This window comes from Sorex araneus, chromosome 5 (assembly GCF_027595985.1).
Source record: "Sorex araneus isolate mSorAra2 chromosome 5, mSorAra2.pri, whole genome shotgun sequence".
Lineage (NCBI taxonomy): Eukaryota > Metazoa > Chordata > Mammalia > Eulipotyphla > Soricidae > Sorex > Sorex araneus.
Window position 1 is genome coordinate 183,809,210 of NC_073306.1, and position 23,783 is coordinate 183,832,992.

The window sequence follows — 23,783 nt, forward strand, 5'->3', positions numbered from 1 at the left end:
CTCTGATGACATCACTGGGCCTAATGCAGAACCAGAGGCAAAAGAATCTCTCCCACCCAGCTAGGTGTGTCTCCACACCTGACCTGTGCCATATTAAGGGCCCACACCACAGCTCCCTCCTGACCTTACATGCCTGGGCAACAGATCTCCAACAAATTACATGCTGCTCAGCTATTCTTTCTGTTATTTGGTGAGGACGGACAGAGGAGACAGAGCAACCCCAGCAAGTAATCCCTCAGCAACTTCCAGAGGGTCTAATTACAAAGACCCACCCACAAGCACATCAAGAACACTAGAAAACAAACGGGAAAGCACATAGAAGCCCACCAAGCCCAAAGAACGAAAAACAGTATCATTGAAGACACAAACAACACCAGTAAATCAGACAATGCCTTTAGTGACACTACAATGAAGATGTTCAACAAGTTCAAAGAAAAGCTAAGAAAAGTATAAAAATCAAACTGACCAACCACTGACTAGTCCTCCTTGCCCATTTTCCATGGCTGGCCAAAGGTGTGGGAGATTAAGGGTAGTTAAAATAGAGGAGGATCCATTATGACACCATTAGTTGGAAATGATTACTCTGGACAAGAACTGACTGTAGAATGCAGGTAAAGGGATATAAATGATAACTTTTCAGCATCTGTAACCAAAGCATAAAGCCTAAAATGAGAGAGAAAGAGAAACAGAAAGAGAAGAGAGGTGCCTGCCACAGAGGCAGGCTGGGGTGAGGGGGTGGCTTGAAAAGGTGGGAGGGAAATTGGGGACACTGGTGTTGAAAAATTACACTAGTAAAAAGATGGGTATTGGAACACTGTATGACTGAAATGCAATCATGGGGCTGGAGCAATAGTACAGCGGGTAGGGCATTTGCCTTGCATGCGGCAGACCCGGGTTCAATTCCCAGTATCCCATATGGTCCTCTTGAGCATCGCCAGGGGTGATTCCTGAGTGCAGAATCAGGAGTAACCCCTGTGCATTGCCAGCCATTACCCATAAAGAAAAAAAAAATCATGAACGATTTTGTAATGTTCTATCTCATGATGATTCAATAAAAATTTTAAAATAACAATTTAAAAAAATCAAAATGAAAAAACTACAATCAGAAATGATAGAAAGGAAGAACATATTAGGTGATATATAAAAAAAAATAATAAAAGCTCGAAAGAGAAGAATAACAGCAAAAAATAGAGGAGCTCCAAGATGAGAAAGAAGAAGAAACTGCTAGGAAACAGCAAAAAAGTGGCAACTAGGGGGCTGGAGTGATAGCACAGCGGGAAGGGAGTTTACCTTGCATCTAAGGGACCTGGCATCCCATATGGTCCCCCGAGCACTGCCAGGAGGAATTCCTGAGTGCAGAGCCAGGAGTAACCCCTGAGCATCACTGTGTGTGACCCAAAAAAAAAAAAAGAAAGAATACCCAGCTAAAGTATCATTCAGACTTGAAGGAATAACACAGAGCTTCTGGACAGGTAACAGCTTAAGGAATTCATAAGCTGTTTGGCCCTGAAGGCAGTTTTGTAAAACACTAATAGAGAGCTTCTCTAAAGGACAGGACAAACTTCCCAGTATGTGGCACTGATTATGGCACTAACGATGCATATAGTCGCTCTCTACTAGATTAAGAAAGGTATGTTTACTCCTAGTGTAGTAAGGGATTTTCATACATTTTTACACATTTTCAATAGTGAATTAACATCTTATTTATATGATGCTAAAATAAATTAGCAATCAATTATCACAAATGGACTTTTATCGATTTGTTTTCTGATAATTCCATTTGCTGGTCCTTTAAATTTTGTCGAAACAAGTAATATGAAATAAATTTGTTATTATGTCTATCAAGGGAGTAGGCTGTGAGGAAACCTGGGGACACTGGTAGAGAATGGGGAAAACTGGTGGTGGAAGTGATGTTGGAGTGCTGTATGTCTGAAACAACTCTATTATGAACAATCTTGTAAATCACAGTGCCTTAACAAAAATTAAAAGGAAAAAAATGAATCTGAGCAGGATTTGACTTATTTTCCTTTTCCTGAAGTTTTATGATCCTTGAAAAGTTGGGTGACAGGGATTAATCCCCCAACCCATGCAGATTAAGTGGGACTCTGGTGCAATCTGGTAATTGCCAGATGGAGCTGATGGGATGGAGTGTCCAGGAAGAAGCTCATGGCAGACTTCTTAGTCCTGAACCACCCTGGCACTTCCGTGGATGGACTAAGAATAGGAAAGCAGCAGACTCTACTCTTGAGGCTGCTGTCTCACTCCTATCCACTTCATATAAGCCACCTGCAACAAGTGCTTAGGCATTTTAATGACAAGAAAAATTATATTTAATGTACTTGCAAAGTAGGAACTTAAAATATTAAACCGAATTAAGTTTACTACCAATACATTTACTATCTGCCAAAATAGATATGCAAACACAAATCATGCTGTGAGATTATTGACTTTACAGCTCTATACTTAGTGAAATGGTGTGGTCTTTCTAGTTAACAAACTAGAAGGCTAAGTCATTTACAGCAGAAGAAAAACATTAATGTTAGTTATAAACCTAAGGCAGGAAAAACCCCTGCCAACAATCTCAAAATAAAGTTTTAAGAATCAATAATCACTTGGTAATTGTGTTATTATGAAACACAGACATACCCCCCCCACACACACATATACACACAGAGTTTTCTTTCCCCTTAGCCTCAGGAGTAATTTTTTTCTCAAAGCTGAAATGAAAAGCAATAGGAATCATTAAAATCTAGGCTGCTTCAATGACAAAGCCTGATTGTTTGGAGGTTTCTCAAGTTACTCCCCCTGGCAGCTTGAACCAGAAAAACTAGATCCTTTCAGCTCTTCCAGTCTTACTGACAACCAGCCATCTGGTTTCCTAGGAAACAAAACCTTGGCTAGAAATAGTGAATCATTTCCAGGTCACTTTCAATATGAGTGCAGCAAGAAAACACTGGACTAAAGAGAACTAGCTTTGCTAAGTGCCTGGGCAGAAAAAATATACAAAAATAATTTTATGCAACACTCAGAAATAAAGATATAAATTTACACTGATAAGAGTACACAGAGATTGGAAAAAGTGCCGGAGAAAGTACAAAAACCTCAAACATGAATACAGAAGAGTTAAATATGTCCACAGCTCGGGAGACAGCTCTAAAATGATGAAGTTCTTCCATGATTTGGATGGGATCCTGCAATATGAACCTGCCACCCAATTAACAGAGGAAGATGTAACTGGCAGGTGCTGGCGTCGGTGATCCAAAGTACAAACCCAGAGACAACTACAGGTAAAAAGGAAAAGTACTATTCTTATGTTTTTACGTAAGGAACTGTATTGGTATGGAGCCTGAGTGTGTATTATACACAGAACCTGAAATAGCAAGGTACAGAAAAATAACTAAGTACAATATTTTACACAAGAGTAAAATTTAAAAAGTTAAATACTATGGAATTTTATATTTGCAATGTACAAACATAAAAACATGACACTACTAGTGCCAGCTGCTACATAAGTACATCTGTTATGCTTTTGGAAAGTGGATTGGGTTCTGAAGATACTTAGTTTTATGAGGCAAAAAAAAAAAAAAAACTACTCAACTTTTGTTTACCCACAGTTCCAAACAAGACAGAATTTTCTGTTCCAGACTGATGTTCTCATTTTCCTACATTTGTAAATATAAAGCACGTAGAGTTTAGTAGTAATTGATAAGTGTGTCTTCACTGCTTATTTGGAAAAACAGTGCCTTTTAAACAGGTAAAACAGATTCATTAGATTGAAATCTATTGGATGATTTAGATAATAAAACAAGGCTCTTGATCTCCTATGTTGCAAATGTAACATACTTACATGTCTGCAGAGGCAACAGTACAACTATGGGTAACTAGCAGCAATATGAGATTTCTCTCTGAGCCAGTTATAAATGCTATTTTTAAGAGTAGAATTGTTCCACTGGAAGTATGTAACACTTATCCATGTACAATATGTTAAGGGATGAAGAGCTGCAGGCAGTCATGTATTACCTCGAAAAGAGGAAGCCATGAATAAGCGTAACACCCAAAAGGAAATTATTGAGTGTACACTAAATAGTCACCAAATGAGAAGAGGCATGGAGCAAAAATGATAAAATTTGAGTAATTCCGTCTTCTTGTTCCAAATTTTAGCATAAACTCGATCACTAACTCTGCAAGATATTGGAGAAGCGAGGGGAACCAGGTTTGCTAAAACACAACTGAAGTGACAGAAATGGAATAACTTCATTTATTTGGAGGTGCCACAGGACACCTACAAATTCCACAGTACTGAAATTCTAGTGTACACCAAATTAGAAGAGAAAGTAATAGAAGAAACTAAACTCAAACAAAAACAACGCAGAAGGCTCAACTAGCTATGAACAGCTTAGTAAATCCTGTGGTGAGATATAACAATTTTCACAAATTTTCTTGTACAGATTGCTATGGTTCCATTGAACTACAGATCCATCCCCACTGAAATTATTTTTCATAATTCTTTTAGCCATTTAGTTTTAACAAGCAATATAAAACAAACTATTGTGTGCCTGCTAATGAGGAAGGCTTGGGGGGGACATCTGAGAAAATGGGGACAATGGTGGAGGGAAGGTCTCTCAAGTGGTAGGATTGGTGTTGGAATATCAAAAGCCCATAACAACTGCATTAGGGACAACTTTGTAAGCCACAGTGTTTATTTATTTATTTTTGCCTTTTTTGTCCCACCCAGCAATGCTCAGGGGTTACTCCTGGCTCTACACTCAGGAATTACTCCTGAGTAAATTCATATGGTCCCCAACTGGCGGTGTTTGGGGGACCATATGGGATGCTGAGGATCGAACCTGGGTAGGCTGCCTGCAAGACAAATGCCCTACACACTGTACTATTGTTCTAGCCTGATTTATTGGTTTTTGTGTGTGTATGTGTGTGCTCCGGAGCTGCTCCTGGTAGTACGCAGGGGATCACATGCAGTGCCAGTGATCAAAGCACCTGCAGTTTAAAAACAGGTCATGATGACTAACAGCACAGGTTTTAAAACCACAGCTAGAGTGTAAAGAAGAAACCATTTGAGGGTAAAACATAGACTACAAGGAATTCCATCCAAGGAAGAAAAACTACTTAATCCAACTATATTACTACTTCAAAAAATGCATGAGTCATGCAATTTGTATGAAGTTAATAGTACTCTTGAAGCTATGCCTATTATAGCAAATAAAAAATAAACAGTCTATAAAAGGACCAACTACTCCTCTGATCTAAACCGATTTTCTTTTTTCATACCACTGAAATACAAACCACACCTGGTGCACTTTGAGTAAGGTAATATACAGAGCTGGGGACTGAACCCAGGGCATCCAACTGAGTCATACCCCTAGTCCTAAGATACATTTCTTTTTCTTCCTGGTCCTAGAAGCATAGTCAACAAAAAACAAAAAGAATGAGAAAGTTTTTTCATTTTTTTCTTTTTGGTCACACCAGGCGATGCACAGGGGTTACTCCTGGCTCTGCACTCAGGAATCACCCCTGGCGGTGCTCAAGGGACCATATGGGATGCTGGGAATCGAACCCGGGTCGTCCGCGTGCAAGGCAAACATTCTACCCCCTGTGCTACTGCTCCAGCCCCAAGAACAAGAAAGTTATCAAAGAAAATAAACTTTTTACCTAAAGATCTTTAGGTATTCAATAACACAATCACTCATCTCTTCTAATGTACTCATCTTTACCAGTTGCCATTCATATGAGGTGGGAAAAAAAAACACATTTTGGTATTCTTACAAGTCACTTTTTTCTGGTATAGGATGGCAACAATTGGAACAGTGAGGGATGGAGACAAACACACCTGACCAAAAATGATTCTAAAGTCGTAAAGTACAATTACAAGTTGAGGTCACTCTTACTTTCAACCTAAAATCTAAAACTATAGGCTGGAAAGATAACTGAAAAGACTAGTGTGCAGAGCTTCACATAAGCCAGGCCCAAGTTTGATCCCCAGCACCAGATGGTCCCCTGAGCACTGCTGGGAGCAACCCCTAAGCAAGCAACGTGCCTGGACCCCTTGAGAGCTGGTGGAGTGATAATATAGCAGGTATGATGTTTCTTTAGCACACAGCTGACCAGGGTTCGATTCTCAGCATCCCACACGGTCTCCCGAAAACCTCCAGGAGTAATTCCTGAGTGCAGAGGCAGGAGCATCGCAAGGTTGTGCCCCCCACACCCCCACTCCGCCAATTCCAAATTCCACAATGATATGGTCTATTTTTCCAAAATTAAAATTAGCTATGTGATAGCCAGCAGAGGGCAATATAGAGTATCTGTTGTTAGAGCCTCAGGTTTGACATTGTGTCTGCTCTAAGTTGTTTAATAGAAAATGTTGAAATAAAAATTAAATAGTAAGGGCCAGGGAGAGTAGAGTGGGCAGGGAGTTTGCCTTGCACCTACCCACCTGGGTTCAATCCCCGGCACCCAAGTGATCCCATGAGTTCACCAGGAGTGTTTCTTAAGCACAGAGACAGGAGTATGCCCTGAGCACAGCCAGGTGTGGCACAAAAACAAAGAGTACTAAATAGTATATTTAAATACTCATATTTTGCACATAATTTGAATAATTAGAAAAAATGTGAATAGCAAAGGGTAGTAAAATTAGCATACAAACTATACGAGTTGGTCATATAAAATAATATTGATTTTAAGTTTTAATCCAAAAGAAGATCCAGACAAAACTGACCTGACAGTTAAATTTCAGAAAATGGGGCTGGACAGATGGCACAGAGGGCAAGATACTTGCCTTGCATGTAGTTCAGCCCTGTTCAGGTCAAAACCAAAATTTTTTTCCTCTCAGAAAAAAAATAATTTAAAATGGCATGCTAAGGACACCATGACCTTTACCATGGGGGATACTAGGGGTTCAGTGATTAAGTCCAGCCATGTGGCCAATGGTTAAATTAATCATGGCATGGTCCACCATGTCAATAACACCACTGGCTCTGCTGAGTTTTCAGGCAGGTAATACACTGGTGTGCACAGCAAGGACGCTCTGCAGAATCTGGGACCCTTCTAAACCTTGCACTTTTTGTCTCTTATTTTGACAGTCCTGTCGAAGAGCTCATTTGTAGTAAAATTGTAATTTTAATTACAGCACTTTCCCAAGTTCTGAGTCAAAGTCAGCAAATTTCATGGACCCGTGGGAGTCATGGACCCCCACTGAATTGTAGTCAGCCAGCCACAAGTACATGCAACCTTGTAGAAGATGAAGCATCTCATATATGTCACACACACACATACACACACACATTTAGCAAAGCAGAATAGGGCAATACCAGGCAATAATACCCTGACAGGTCTAGGGGCGCTGGGGATCAAATGGGGGTCAAAAGTGTGCAAGGCAAGTACCCTACCTACTGTACTATCACTCCACTCCCAGCAGCAAGAGTTTATCGAACAAAATTTACTCAGAAAGACATGAAGGAAAAGAAAGAGAGAAAATATGTGTTCAAGAGGAACCACAGACATAATGAGCAAGGAAAAAAGACATAGAGACAAGCAAAATAGATAATGCGTTCAGGGAGAACACAGTTTTGAAGATCAAGCCAGGAAAAAAGCAATTTATTGTGATAGTTTATTTATTGGTTTGTGGGCCACATCTAGTAGTGCTTGGCGTTTGCTCCTAGCTCAGTGCTTGGGGGACCATGCAAGGCCAGGAATTGAACACTAGCCTCCCATTAAGCTATCTTCCCCCACCCAGATAGTAGGGGGGCAGGGGAAGAGGCACCTGACTTGCGTGTGACCCTGATTTCTGGCATGGCTTCTAACCACTTCTAACCACTCCAAAAGTGATCCCTGAGAACAAAGCCAGGTACAAATCACGAACACTGGTGATTTGTAATTTGGTGACTCCCCCAAATTAAATATAGCTGCAGTTTCATGGTAGCCTAAGACTACAGTGCACCCAGTTGGGATGGACACAAAAACTGAACGCTCTCCTTTTCTTAAATGACAAATTTGGGGTTTCCCCCTCCAATATGACAACTTATTCTCTAACAATAATTACTCAAAATTTTTACATAATAACCTACTGCCTGTGAGTTCAAAAAACTAGAACGCATGGGAGGCATGCGTTTGGCAGCTGATAAACTCCTGCACAGGCCAGCTGAGGGTGAGGGATAAACAAGGGAATGGGGAACAGAGGAACAAGGTCCCAGACTGGTTGGTAATAGTGACCATTTATTTCATTCTCATCCTCATCCTTACAGCTTTCTTCTCCCCCTTCTCTCTTACAGTGCAGTTAGTTCTCCTCCATCTCTCCCTCCTTACAGCACAGTTATATAGAAATCATGCAGGGTGGGGGTACACATAGGTGGGGTTGAACATTATCATAACAAACATGTAAAGCCACTCCTTCAGGGGAAATTCTTCTAGGAGATTAACTAGACAAAATCTCAGCTGAGGGTTTAGCACTCTATTAGGAGATCTGCTCAAGGGCAGATCCCACCTAGGGTGTATTGCTTTATCCTTTCCTCAGCTAGTAATCCATTTAAACAATTATAGGAAATTTACTGCTTACTAATATTTCTAGTCATTTTGTATAAACACAGTAAGAGATTTATTAAGCTTAAGCTTGGCTTTTCCTGGGAACATCTTGCTATATATATCCCAGACTCCAGTCCTCAGGCCAGGTTAGACTTTCCTAACCCAGGAGGGTCCTTATTCACTTATTTCTTTTAGGGTCATGGCAGAGTTTGTTCTATGACTGTGCTTTTAACATTATTCTTAGCTTGTCCCTTTTCGATGCTGGGGTATCTTACAGCTTGCCCTGAGTCATCCTTGTACCTTGCTGGGACCCTCCTTTCAGGGGTGTTAGGAAGTAAGGGCAATTTTTTTTCTATTTTTTAAATTTATTTTATTGAATCACCATGTGGAAAGTTACAAAGTTCTCAGGCTTATGTCTCAGTTATACAATGCTCAAACACCCATCCCTTCACCAGTGCCCATATTACACCACCAAAAAAAAAAAAAAAACCGGTACACCTCCCACCCCCCCACCTGCATAACTGATATAATTCACTTCATTTTCTCTTTATCTTGATTACATTCCATATTTCAACCCAAAACTCACTATTGTTGTTGGGGTTTCAACACTGAACTCGCTATTCCTCTTGGAGTTTATCCCCCCAAAATACGGCCCCATTGACAAGGAAACATTTGATAATTAGTTCTCCACGAATGAGAATAAGGAGGTAAAAAGTCGCGCGGTTTAGGATTTCTGTGTTTTAGTAATTAAGTACATGGAGATTTAAGTGGGAAATTTCATCATTTCCCTTCCTGGGGCAGCATAAAGCAAAAGCTTAGTTCACGGTCTGGGGACATGGTTGCGAGCACTTGCTGGGTTCAGGAGTAATCTAGCTGGCTCTGGATGTTGGTGGTTCAGTAGCAGAGCAGCCGTGCAAACGCATGGCTACCCGGTTCGAATCCCGGCGGAGTGTGAGCCGGAGCCGGTACCAGCCCCAGCCCGAGACTGCCCAAGTGTCCCACTGTTTCAAGTTCAAAACACATTTTTTTTCCTTTTTTTTCCCGCGCCACCAAGTTCATACCTGTCTAAACATCCATAAGATGGCGCATACCGTGCCGCTTCCCCCAGAGGGAAGAAAACCAAGGAGGAAGGATATTTCCCCCCTTAGCCCACGTGGGGCAAAAGCTTAGTTCACGGTCTGGGGAGTAAGGGCAATTTTAAGGCTAAAGTCAGGTAAATATGATGGATGCCCAGAGGCAAATATTATTGAGTCAATTAACTCCCATGTTAACAAAAGCACAGCATTAATGGTCTTCCCATGTCTATACAAAAAGGCCCATTGTTGGGCTGGAGTGATAGCACAGCAGGTAGGGCGTTTGCCTTGCAAAGGGCCACCCCCGGGTTCAAATCCCAACATCCCATATGGTTCCCTGAGCACCACCAGGGGTGATTCCTGAGTGCATGAGCCAGGAGTGACCCCTGTGCATCACCGGGTGTGACCCAAAAAGCAAAAAAACAAAAAACAAACAAAAATACAAACAAAAAAAAAACCCAAAAAGGCCCACTGCTAAACCATACAAAGGACATAAAAGAGAAAAAACAATATGGGATTACTAGTGCCTGCCAGAATTGGGTGTGCTCAGGAGCACTGTTGTGGGAATAACTCAATAAACCTAAACTGCCCACAGGGGGATCAAGGATAAGCCAATGTTATCCAACAATTATCTATAATTGTTCCTCAATCCACATTGAGTCACATGCCTGGGCCTAGAACTGATGGTTTCACTCATTTAAGCAAAATGTTACAATTTCATATTCCACTGAAATAAAGTTTGAGCCCGTGGTTTATGTTGGATGATTTATCTCTCTCCAATAAGCAATCACTGGAATAAGGGTGGGCAAAAGATCCAGGCAGAGGATATGGTGGATATAGAATAAAGGCAACCAGAGGAATTCTTAGTGTTGCAATAGTTGAACATATTGATCTTGAAGGCAGAGACAGGAGCCTATACATGTGATAAAATTATTGTAGCACTTAAAATGCACATGTAAGGGCCAGGAGACGTTCAAGGAAATGGAGAGCATCTTTTGCATGCAGAAAGTCCAAGTTCAATTTCTGGCAGCATCTAGCCATCTGAGCACCGTCCACAGTTGATCACTGCTGGGGTACCTCTTCTGCCCAACCCCCTAATAAAAGCACATACAAGTTTGTGCAGATACATCTGCACAAATAAGTACAAAACAGCAGTAATTAGAACCAGAGTGGTATAATGCATCAATGTCGATATGCCTGACATTGGGACAATATAGAGACAGGAGAGATAGTACAGCCTAAGGTGCTTGCTTTGCAGGCAGCAAACCTAGCTTTAATCCTTTGACCATATTATTTCCAGGAATGATCCCTCTCTGAACACAAAACTAGGAGTAAGCACTGAGCACAGCTGGGTGTAGCCCAAAACCACAACAAATAAACAAACAAAATCACTAGATTAGGGTCTTATGAATCTTTATTAATAGAGAAAATTGGACAAAATACAAAGGGCTTGCTCTATTATTTCTCATAATTGTACATGACTACAATTATCTCAGTAAGTACTGCAAGTTAAAAAAGCATATTAGGGTGGCCAAAAAAATAATAGTACAGCAAGTAGGGAATTTACCTTGCATCTAAGGGACCTGGCATCCCATATGGGCCCCCAAGCACTGCCAGGAGTAATTCCTGAGTGCAGAGCCAGGAGTAACCCCTGAGCATTGCTGGGTGTGACCCAAATAACAAATAATAATACTAATAATAAAACATGTTAGGGGCTGGAAAGATAGTACAGTGGGTAGGGTACTTGTCTTGCATGCAGCCAACCCAGGTTTTCTGGCATCCCATGTAGTCCCCTAAATTCAAATAGGATTAAATCCTGAGTGCAGAGCCAGAAGTTACCCCTGGGCATTACCAGGTGTGGCTCAAAACCAAAAATAAAATAAAATAAAACAAAAAAGCAGCCTATTAGTTCTATATGGGTCTAAAATAGTCTGTTATTTGGGATCTTGATACTGCTAGAAGTTAAACTTCATACCAGACTCATCAAGCAAACATGCCCTTAATAATAAAACTTAGTCCTACCCTGATATAAATCTGAATAACTTTACCAATTCACCCTTACCCCCCACTCTCCTCCATCCTTGCCATATCACTGTCTAGTTCTATTCTCCTCCTCCTCCTCCTCCTCCTCCTCATCATCATCATCCCGTTGATCTTGGATTTTCTTGAGTGGTCTCAGTAACGTCTCCATTCGTCCTAGCCCTGAGATTTTAGAAGCCTCTCTTTACTCGTCCTTCCCAACAGTGCCGCATTGGAGGCTCTTTCAAGGTCAGGGGAATGAGACCCATCAGTTTTATTTAATAACTATTATAAAATAATAGCACAAACACCTATATTTAACAATAAAGGTTCTCAGTGTGTAAGAAAGAACAGCTACGATAAAAAATAATTACTCTCGTATTTACTCAGCATCACTAGACTTCAACAATCCAACATATCATTACATACACATTATAACCCAAATTAGAGTTGATTTGTAAACATTCTCCACTTATACTAAAAGCAGTACAATATTTGGGTGCTGCCATTACCGGACTGACCGCATTAGATTTTTAAAATGTTTTATCACCTGGGGGCAAAGAAACAGGACAAGAGATCGAGTACATGCTTTGCATGTGCAAAGGCCTAAGTTAGGTGCACATGTATTCCCATCCCCAAACATGGTTGGACCGAATGGCTGGGTGACACAGCACTGGAAGTGTGGTCTCTAAAAAATGCACTTATTACCTATCTGCTGTAAACATACACAATCTTACCTCTCATTTCTTTTTTATTTTTCTTTTTGGGTTACACCCGACCATGCACAGAGGCCACTCCTGGCTCATGCACTCAGGAATTACTCCTGGAGGTGCTCGGGGAACCACATGGGATGCTGGGAATCGAACCCGGGTCGGCCATGTGCAAGGCAAACGCCCTACCCGCTGTACTATTGCTCCAGCCCCTTACCACTCATTTATTTTATGGCAATGAGGCATATTCTCCTTTCCATCAAATGAGAAAACAAATGTAAGTATTCTGTCAGGCATTAAAATGTAACAAAAGACCTAGCTTACCAAATTAGTCTAAAAGTGCTACTATATTCTCAGATGGAGCACATGCCTCGATTTCTATGCAAAATACTTACAAATTTTGAAAGATAAGGAATTCTAACAGGCTATTTTGAAAACCTGATAACAAATGGCAAAGGTATTTGTCTTTAATGTCACACTTTGATGCTGGAATCTCATCTTACTAGTTTTCCAACAAAACTTCCAGTTGCAAAAGTAAACTAGAGCTTTTTGCAAACAACAAATTTAAATTTTTATTCCCTTTTTTTCCCAACAGAGAAAGATAAAAGCACTGCTACAGATGAGATTGGAGGCCCCACAATACCACAAAACATAACTGAACCAGGTGCTGGATGCAAACTGCTGACTTCTAATGTCTGTGTGATATATAAATTCTAATATATGCCAATTTAAGTTGTTATAAGGAACAACACACAGCACTACTATGCATAAGCCCAAATGCTTCATTTTTATTCCTGAGTTGTTAGAGAATATGGCAGGGGAGAAACAATGTCTATTCCTATGCCTTATCAAAAATAAATCAGTAAACACAAGACTATCCACATTCATAAATATTCAGTGAAATTACCCATTAATAAAAGTAACTAAATTATTCTCAGTGATTTCCTATTTAATTGTTTTAAAAACACTTTATTTGATAAAAAAAAGAATGAAATATATGACCCTTATATTGAAATTATAATTGTAAGTGCTTTATGTCAACACAGGTTGTTTAAAATCTATGATATTCAAATATAAGGTTGACCTACAAGTTTGAATAGTTGCAAATCATATTTGTTTATAATCATATTCCTTTAGAAGTCACTTACAAATTGTAACAGCGAGCAACCCAAAGGCTGGAAAACATGGTGTGGCAATGAGGTCCGAACACTCACACACGTTTAAAGTCTAATGAAAAAATTAAATTCTCGAAGAAGCTACCAGAAATAAAAATATTTGAGGAAATTGCCGAGACTTAAAGCAGTTTGGAATAGACAGAGACTGAAAACACTGCCACCAAATACAAAACGTATGAAGAGATTTACACAATAAAAATGGGTTGGAGAGCGAGTACAGCAGGTAGGGTGCTTGCCTCACACAGGGCTGACCCAGGTTCAATCCCAGGTGTCATTTTCCCCCCACCCCCAAACCATCAGTAGTGATCCCTAAGAACAGAGCCAGGAGTAATCTTGAGCACCACCAGGTGTGGACAAAATATAAAAACAAAGGTAGGGCGGAGCACAGTGGGTAGGGCATTAATCCCTGGCATCCCATATGGTCCCCTGAGCACAGCCAGGAGTAATTCCTGAGTGCAAAGCCAGGAGTCTCTTGCCTGAAAGCCTGGCTGCCTTCCCTGGGGCCCCTTGGAGGGGATAGGCTCCAGTTTCCCTCCCCACCTGGAGCAGAGCTCCCAGCAGCCCAAGAACACCGGAACCTAGCTACAGCCATGCTGGAGGCCCCTCTCCACACATTCGGAGAGGCCACATACATGAAGGTACAGGCAGAGGAACCCAGGTGTGTGTAATCCCATCAATGGCCAACATCCAGAGAGAGACTTAAAAGCAAGCTCTCACAAGATGTCTTATAGCCTACTTCTCCCTCTGGGAAAAACTGGCAATCTTCTGAGAGCTTCCCGCCCACATGGGACAGCCTTGCAAGCTTCCCATGGTGTATTTATATGCAAAATCCAGTAACAAGCTGGATCTCATTCCCCTGTCCCTGAAGAGCCCCCAGTGCAAAATAGTTGGGAGGGCCAAGTCTAGAGATAGGCTTCTAAGATCTCAGGAAAAGGATGAAATGAGATGTTACTGAGCCTGCTGGAGAAATCGGTAATTAATGGGATTTTGGGATTGTGAAAGCCAGGAGTAATTCCTGAGCATTGCTGGGTATAACCCAAAAAACAAAAACAAAAAAAAGGTAACACTCAAAGAAAAATTGAATTTTATGAAGAAGCTAAAAGAACAAACCCTTAAAACTGCCAAATGGAAACATGACAACCTTGAACTTACCCTAAGGTAAGTACATCTATGCGTTTTAAGTTATCAAGAAAAATTAAAGGGATAGAGAAATAGTATAGAAGATAAAGTACTGGTTTTTTTCCCCCTTAAGTAGTGGACCCACGTTTGATCCATGACAACAGATTATGGACCCTCAACACCACCAGGAATGATCCCTAACCACAGAGCCAGGACTAAGCCCTAAGAATATCAAGATTAAGGAAAAAATAAAAGCAAATAAATAAATAAACAAAAGCTTAACACTACCTGATGGTCAACTGACCCCCCCCACATTTTAATTGTATTTGAGAGTTACCGTATCTTTCCAAACTCTGTGCTAAAATATTCTTAATTCTTTCACTTCATATTTATCTGTCCAGAAGTTTACACGAGCTCTAGTGTACTCGAATGTGTTAAGTCTAATATATTTAAAATATCACTCATTCTTTTCCTCTGGTTCAATTAATTTTTTTCTTTTTGGGTCGCACAGGGGCTACTCCTCACTCATGCACTCAGAAATTACTCCTGGAGGTGCTCAGGGGACCATATGGGATGCTGGGAATCGAACCCAGGTCGGCCTTGTGCAAGGCAAACGCCCTACCCTCTGTGCTATCACTCCAGCCCCCTTACCTCCTCCTTGCCCCTGTTCAGTTCAATTTTTTTTAAGAATTATTTTGAACGTGATACCAGACTCCCAAGGACTTTGTGCATCAAGAGAAAAAGCACACAAGTAGGATAAGGAGCCTGAGAAAATGCCAACTTTCCCAACTCTTGAGGGAAGCTTGCTTTTTCAAGTTGACAAAGATAATTATGCCCGTCCTTGACAAATCAGACCAAATACACTGTTTACAAACTGTGAGAGCAGAAAATGCTGAGAAAGTACCGTTTTTCATAACTCAGGAAGAGTAGGAAGTAACACTGAAAACTTTTCCAGCATTACATTTCTGCACAACTACTTACCATGAAACACTTCCCTACGATTGTATCAAATGACTGAAATGTAAAAAACAAACAAAAAAGCCACTAATGTTTAAAAATTTGGTTTAAAAGCAATTAGATATAACTGATATTTTAGCACTTTGACAAGTAAGCCAAATTCAGACACAATCTTATGTGAGCTTTAAATCCAGACCCACAACTTCCTGACCCATAGCAGGAAAACCAGAAAGACATAATGCAATACATGTAAGAGAACTTCTTTAACTTTTCCCACTAATGATCACTTTCTGATCAAGAAATACCAGGCACATAGGTATATAGATTATACAAATCAAACATTTGCTTAAAATGAATCATAAATTTACTTAAGGCAAAATGAGATTTTGTGACTTCAATAATCCAATCAATCCCACATGGGGTTGCATTGCAGTTTATAAAGGTAGGGCATACATAGAAGAAAAATCCAATAATAATATAAAAGCAAGGACTTAGACCCAGAAGACAGAGTGCCTGCCTTACATGTGTGAGGAACTGTGTTCTATCCCAGACACCATATAATAATAATGTATGTATGTTCTGGTTCAAAGCTGCTCAAAATACCAAACTATAAAATATGGAGTAATTACTAAGGGTTTAATTCAATAAAATTATCACTCCCAAAGCACTGGATTTGTACTGTAGAGCTTATTTATTACTTTAAAAGAAAAAACACAAGACTTTCAACCTTAGCTCTAATCTCTCTCTGACTCTAATAACTCAACAAAGAACTAATCACTGCACCTCTCTAGAATAATCCAGTTTTAGCATGTTATGTATAACATGGTAACATATTATTTGGCCAATCTTAAAATTGACGAAATAATGTTCTTGGTGCACCTGGTTGAAGACCTCATTTTATAACAAATGAATACACCCATGCAACCACAACTCTTACCAAGACAAGAATAATTCCAGCACCTAAAATGAACCCCATCCTTAAACACCTACAACTCTCCTAAAGGTCATAACTATTCTGACATGTATCATCACAGATTAGTTCTGAAATAACACAATTTTTCAATTTGTATTTTTTGAATGTCAGACTTTTTTCATTCAACCATAAGACTCATCCATGACTGAATTTAAGCAGATAACTGGATTGCTGTAATATATATTCAATCATAGTAATACATGTCACATTGTGTTCTTTATTCCATTGATGATGAAGCTCATGATAAAGCTGCTATAAAAATTCTTGTGGAGCTATGGCTGTAGCTCAGTGAATGTTTTGCATGTGTGAAGCCCAGATTTTGAGCCCCAGAACAGCAACAGTTTTTTAAAAAGCTAGTATCTTTAACTTCCAGCATTGCAAAACAAGCGTGCGCGCGCGCGTGTGTGTGTGTGTGTGTGTGTGTGTGAGAGAGAGATATACAATTTGGGATTGGGGGCAACACTCAACAGCATTCAGGTGCTACTCCTACTTCACTATGCTCAGGGGTTGCTCTTGGTGGTATGGGAGAGCTGTGCAGTGCTCGGGAGCAAACTCTAGATTCCCAAATGCAAAGCATGCATGCCAGTCCTTTTATATAACAATGTGTTTAATCTCTACCACAATTCCATAAGGTATTTACAGAGGAAGAAACAGAGCCAGAGAGGTCTGAGCTCTTGAAAAGGCTGGCTACATTGCCTTTCTGAGGACAAGGGACCACACCAGCCCTGTGTTGTCTAGTGCGCCCAGCATGCCTATGGTAGGAGCTCAACAAATGTAAAAGAAAAAAGAACAGAATAAAAGAACAGAATAAGAATCTCCCCAAAACATCACTTACAGCTCTGGTGAACTGAAAATTTTATTTTCCATTTTTTTGTTTTTTGTTTGTTTTGGGAGACACACCTAGGGATGCTCAGGGAGTACTCCTGGCAGTGCTCAGGTGACCACACAGAGTGCTGGAAATCAAACCCAGGTTAGTATGGCAAGTGACCTGCCAGCTGTACTATCACTCAGGTCCCTTATTCTCCATTTTTAGAAATACATTACAGGGGACCTGTTCCAACTTTTTCTTCTCTTAATGAACTATTAGTGGAAATCCACTGAAAAGATAAATTGCTGGAGCCAGAAAAATAGTATAGGGACTAAAGTACTTGCTATGCTCATGACCAATCCCTGTCAATCCCCCACACCACATCACGGTCCCCTGAGCACCACCAGGAGTGATCCCTGAGCACAGAGCCAGGAGTAGGCCCTGAGCAGCTCTGGATCAAAGCTGCTCAAAATACCAAATCTATAAAATATGGAGTAATTACTAAGGGTTTAGTCCAATAAAATTATCACTCCCAAACCACGGAATTTGTACTGTAGAGCTTTAAATATTTAAGCCTGGGGCCGGAGCGATAGCACAGCGGGTAGGGCGTTTGACTTGCACACAGCCGACCTGGGTTTGATCCCCCGCCTGGGTTCGATCCCCGGCATCCCATATGGTCCCTCAAGCACCGCCAGGACTAATTCCTGAATGCAAAGCCAGGAGTAACCCCTGAGCATCGCTGGGTGTGACCCAAAAAGCAAAAATAAATAAACAAACAAATAAATAAATAAATATTTAAGCCTAACACAAAACATGAGAAAACAGATTTAGAAGTTGGAGACTTGCCCAAAATCAAACTAATGTTACCAGGAAACGTGGGACTGATTTCCAAGTCTTTAAGACTCTTCCCATTATTGACCAGAATGACAAAGCAGCAGCTCTTTGAAACTCTCCTGGGATACATTCTGCTACAGATAATGCAAAAATCCAAGTTCTAAATAATAGTTCTAACTGTAGTTATTGAAAATATTTTTACTTAAAACTCAAAATCATGACGTTAACAAATTAATCAAATTTATTCAAAGTCTTTCAAAATTAGAACATAACAGGACCACTTAAAGGAACATTTAAAAATATCCCATTTTACACAGAACTGTAAAACTAGACGGATGTGACATAGTGGGTCTTTATTACCAAGAGGTAAAAATAAAGTAATCCCTAGCATTAGGTTCTCTGACAATCTCTTGAGTTCTCCAGAAAACCTGGAAGCAATTTCAGAGAGGGCAGAGTGCATTTCTCTCAGATGCTCTTCTAATGATAACATTATACTGTTTGCGCAACCAGTATCGGCATCCTTTAAGAAACATGCACCTGAGATCACAGAAAACTGGTTTCCTCAAAGCATAACAGAATTAAATGCCATTACAGGAAATTTCTGCAAACAGAGGACCTCTGGTGTGAGCCAGCTTCATCAGGTAAATCTTCCACATTTTCAGAAGATGTATAAACATGTGTTAACTTTAGGGTTCAATTCCTAACCCAGCTTACTAAAAGGGGTGGGCATTTTCATCTGCTTACCATCAAGGAAAGGCTAATTGTTGACTCATACACTGCACTGTAGCACTGTTCATCAATTTGCTCCAGCGGGCACCAGTAATGTCTCCATTGTGAGACTTGCTGTTACTGTTTTTGGCATATCAAATACGCCACAGGTAGCTCGCCAGGTTCTGCCATGCAGGCGGGATACTCTCAGTAGCTTGCCGGGTTCTCCGAAAGGGACGGAGGAATCACACCCTGGTCAGCCTCCGTGCAAGGCAAACGCCTTACCCGCTGTGTTATCACTCCAGTCCTGATTCATACATAGGGGATAAGAACAAAATCTATGAACTTTTAATGACTCTTCAAGTAAATCCAAGTCTGTCAAGTCTCCACAAAATGTGGCTGCTTGCTGTTCAGGGTCCATAGGTGCTGGGCGCCAAGCCCAAGGCCTCAGATAAGCAAGGCAAGTATTCTGCTACCAAGTTAGACACATGGCCACAGTTTTCAGTTTGCTTGGTTCTTAAACTACAAGGTGAGTAGTTTGTCCAGAAATCTGCAAACCACTGTTTTCAGGTCCCCCGCAAAAAAAAACATTTGAATACATGAATCAGCCATGAAGATGCATACACACACACACAGAGCTTATAACTGTAGAGGGCAGTTATATTAAACTGATTGATATTAAACTATAATTCACCCTGACAGCAGGGGTGATCCAATTGGTTTAAGTATCCAGTACCTGACAAGTCTACTTAAGTAATATTTCTTTGTTTAGATTCTATTTTTAAAGTCTGATTATGCCTTAGACAAAGCAAAACCAAAATAGATTATGAATGTGATAGAAATTTCAAATTAATCTCCAAGATCCCATGTTTTGCGAAGATAATGTGAAAAGCAGTAAGTTCCAGAATTTGTTGGTAACAGGAGGTAGAATTTTTTGCAGTAGACAACCACCACCCCACAGTATTTTAACTATGGAATCCCATGTAGGCGTTCATTTTTTCCTTGGTTCAATGCTGTAAGCGCATTAGTTCTTAGTCTTACGAACCTACCAGTTAAACTAACTGAAAAATTTCTCTTCTAGACAGAAAGGAATTCCAGTGTTGTTCCAATCAGAATCAGTTTCTCTAAAGCATGAGGACACTTGCTAAGTTTTGAACTGGATATGATCATAGGCCAAGAACCAGTCCTCTAATAAGGCACACATTAATAACTCCATGATACGGCTAGTAAGATCTTAAACATCTAATTTGTTGTGAATACATTTCTTGCCTAAAGCTACTGGGTTCTTGCCATGGTCATTAAAATTAGCACTAGGTCAACTTTTAACAATGCAGTTTTAACAAAGACATGTTTGGACAAAAGAGAAGCCTGGTAGAATCCATTTACTACTGTTCTATTGTTACAGAATCACTGCTTATTGCCTTAATCTTGAATATCTAATCTCATAGTCCTTTCACAGAAAAACAACAGTAGAAAGAGAAAATAATTAAGAATCATGCTCTGCTTCACAAAAAAAATTACTATTAAAAGTGGGGGGGGGAACCCGTCCCTTTCCAATCAGGCATATACTCAAAACAGAGATCAGGGATTAACTTTCTGAGGTATTTTAACTAAAACACAACTGTAGTTAAGGAGTGGGAGGGCCGGAGATTCAAGGTCAGTTTATGTTTTTTAGCACTGGGCAGTGCTCAAGATTTCCAGTTCCTAAACACTTTTCCCCATGACATATGATCCCAAGGAAACATCTCACGTACTAGATATAAACTAGTGTCTATTTAGAACTGCTATCTAAGTGGATTTTAATTTTTTTCTTGAAATATGTCTCTAAGTACTCTCAATAAATGTGTCTGGAAATGGTCAACCCATAATTTCCCAAGATTAGAGCCACTGGGGTTGCAGATATTCTTTGATTCAATCGATCCGCATTCCTAACTCAAGTGAAGGAGCACACAGGACGGGAAAGGCGAACTCAGGAGCTTGGGAGCCACCACGACTAGCCCTGATTTGGTGAGGGAAAGCCAGGACCGCACTGGAGCAAGTGGCACCCTGACTGCTAGCTACAGCCAAGGCCCCCTCCCCACCACCAGCTCCACTGTCGAGCCTAGGAATCTGCAGCGTTTTCAGGGACACTGTCCCACCTAACCGCACACTTCCATCAACTTCCAGTGAGGGCAGGGAGTAAAACGAAAGAATCCCCCCTCCCCAGAAACAAACAAACAAATAAACAAAAACCCAAGAGATTATGAGAACAAAACTCTCTCTGGACGCCAAGGCCTTCGAGCGAGTTTCCAAACTCAACTCCGCGTGCAATCGCGCCCCACGCGAACTCCCCCGCGCTCTCTATGAAAGGGTTCACGCCCGCATCTCCCGGGCGCCGAGCGGTTCGCTCACTATCTAAGAATGTGGATGAGGGAATCCTTGGCAGGTGGACGGCCGCGCGGCACCGGCGCGCTCCCTCTCCGTTCTCCAGGGCGCCTCAGGGCGCCTCAGCGCGGCCCGGCGCGCCGGCCCGCCCGCCCGCTCTCTCCCCGCGCAGCGACTCCGGCCCCCGGGAACAATGACCACCTCCCGGTCCCCGAGCGGCTCCGGCCCCGGGGAAACGGAAGTCTGTGCGGGACTGGCGGCCCCGCGGCGGCACCCCAAGACGTTCTTAGGGTCCGGGCGCAGCAGCACCCCACCCCCACCCGGCCGCCCCCCGTGGGCTCCGTCGGGGGGGGGGGCAGGGGTGAGGGGCTGAGGCGAGCGCTACCCGGCGGGTCGGGCGTTACCAGCCGGCCAGAGCAGAGGGAGGGAGGAGAGAGCCCCCGGCAAGCAGGAAGGGCTGCCCGGGCGCGCGCGCCTCAGGTAGGAGCGGTCCGGCCTCCCGGCCCTCCCGGCACGCGAGATCGCCGAGTCCGGCCGCGGGAAGAGGCGGCTCCGGCCCCAGCAGCCGCACACGCGCCGCCACCCGCCACCCCCCTCACCCCGTGCGTGGCTCACCGGTGCTGCAGCCCCACGAGTCCCAGGGTGATCACGTGCGGCACATCCAGCTGCGTGGGCCACTCTCCGGAGGCGATGCAGCCGAACACGCCACATTCCTCCCGGATCCCCAACTCCTCCAGCTCCATGTCGCCGCCGAAAGCACGTGCCGGGACCTGCAGCCGCGGCAGGGGAGGGGGGTCTGCGCACTCCGCAGCCGCGCGCTCGGCCCACACCGCACAGCAGCGCTTCGCCCGCGACAGCCTCTTCCTCCCCGGCGTCAGGACCCTCGCTACTGCGGCGGCGCGTGCTTTCCCTCAGCCGGCGTGATCCGCTCGCCCCCCGCCACTCTACCACGCCCACTCCGTGTCCACCAATCCGGAGGCCGCAGGCAAAGCTACTCCCGGGAGTGGGCGGGGTCACGGGCCTCAGGGGGTGGAGCTCCCCCGGGAGCGCCGGGAGTATAAAAGCATTCCTGCTGCACGTGGAAAGCGAAAGATCTTTGCCTGCGACTCAGGCGCTCGCTGAGACTTTCAAGGGCCCTCGTCATTTCTCCCCTCAGACGCTATTAAACTTGGTCACCCTCCCCAAAGTGCTTTCCGCAGGCCGGCCGCCTTGGTACGCCCCAACTTAGCCGCTCCCGCGGCCCGGAAGGCACTGGGTCCAGAGAGGGGGCGGAGGGCCGGCCGGTGCGCGCCTTTTCGCGCCAGACGGGCGGGTGGAGGGGCGGCCGGGCGGCGCTGCGCCTGCGCGGCGGGAAAGCCTGGGGCGGGCGGGGGGAGGGTTTGCCCGCGGGAGTCCGGGTCCGGGCGAGCGGAGCCCTGTGCGCGGCTGGGAACTCGCAGCGGCAGCGGGCCCTGGGGGGGCGTGTCGGAGGGCGGTGCCTCCTCCCTCCGCCCCGTGAGCCTCTCCGCTGTTTTCCAGAGTCCTTCTCTGCCCGTCGGGGGCTGCATCTCCTGTCCTCGCGGGATCATGGCGACGGCCGAGGGTAAGTGGCCGGCGCCCGGGGTCCGCGGGCTTGTCCTTTGGGCGTCGCTCTCGTCCCGCCGGAGCCCGCGGGCTCGGCGCGTGGCCGCCAGCCCCGGGGCCTCCCTCCCTCCCGCCCGCCGCCGGGCCGGGCCGCGCCGCGCCGCTATGTCGGCGGACACGTGGTCCGGGCGCGCCAGACAAAGCGTCTCCCCGGGTTCTCGCGACTCTCCGAAGGCCCGGACGGGGTGGGGGCGCGGGCGCCGCGGCGGGAAGGAAAGCAATCGGGCGCATCCCGCCTGGATCGCTGCAGAAAACAAACCAAGTGAGAGTCGAGCGTGACGCTTGAAAGCCTTGCACTTCCTGTTAGGTGACTCCTAACAGCCCCCAGTTCCAGAAAGTTAATAGTTGAATCTTTTTCGAAAAATCTTGATCTGTCCGTGCAGATGTTACGTATTTTCAAAAGTTGTCTTTTATCGATACCGTGATGGCTTTGGAGAGCGCCAGAACCAGAGAGACGAAACTGTTTTTGAATTATTTTGCATTTATTGTAGATAACATGATCATGTACAAATCCAGGAGCAATAAGCACTTAAGCTAAGGCGCACGCACTGCTTCCTCACCTCCAGTTTCTGGTTTGGGGTTGCGCCATCAATTTGTTTATATTGCCAAGTCAGGACAGTTACAGCCAGAGCGAATTGGATTTCGGTATCAAACCAAAAAATTGTACACTGCGGCTGGGAGATGGAGCTCAAGGGGCTGGAGCACATGCTTTGCCTGTGCAGCCCCCCACACCACAAGCATATAGCCTAAAATCCAAAATTTAACCTAACTAGTAGTAAAGATTCAGATGCTAAAGAGTTCCATAGATGCGATAGACCAGAGTTTTTTTCCTGCCATCCCCTAAAGAAATAGTCCCTCTAAGAGGCATAAGATAGTCCTAGGGTTACG

The 23,783-nt window shown here is 43.3% G+C and overlaps 2 protein-coding genes and 1 pseudogene across 4 annotated transcripts in view; 2 read left to right on the forward strand and 1 right to left on the reverse strand.

Annotated features, from left to right (window-relative positions):
* The window catches only part of PPAT (phosphoribosyl pyrophosphate amidotransferase), a 43,882-nt gene extending 21,699 nt beyond the window's left edge, over positions 1–22,183 (reverse strand). The window contains exon 1 of the mRNA XM_004616445.2: positions 21,888–22,183. Coding sequence (XP_004616502.1) covers positions 21,888–22,015 — 128 coding nt within the window. The 5' untranslated portion in view covers positions 22,016–22,183. The remainder of the gene's footprint in view (positions 1–21,887) is intronic.
* PAICS (phosphoribosylaminoimidazole carboxylase and phosphoribosylaminoimidazolesuccinocarboxamide synthase) overlaps positions 2,933–23,783 on the forward strand; it is a 42,931-nt gene continuing 22,080 nt past the window's right edge. Inside the window, exons 1-3 of one of the 3 annotated variants that reach the window (XM_055140910.1) lie at positions 2,933–3,287; positions 18,711–18,841; positions 22,791–22,854. In XM_055140910.1, coding sequence (XP_054996885.1) covers positions 22,839–22,854 — 16 coding nt within the window. In that variant the 5' untranslated portion in view covers positions 2,933–3,287; positions 18,711–18,841; positions 22,791–22,838. Of the gene's footprint in view, positions 3,288–18,710; positions 18,842–22,344; positions 22,485–22,624; positions 22,855–23,783 lie in introns of those variants that run through there. The other 2 variants (XM_055140911.1, XM_004616447.3) reach the window with 2 other exon arrangements.
* On the forward strand, positions 4,161–4,304 carry LOC129405349 (small nucleolar RNA SNORA66; annotated as a pseudogene).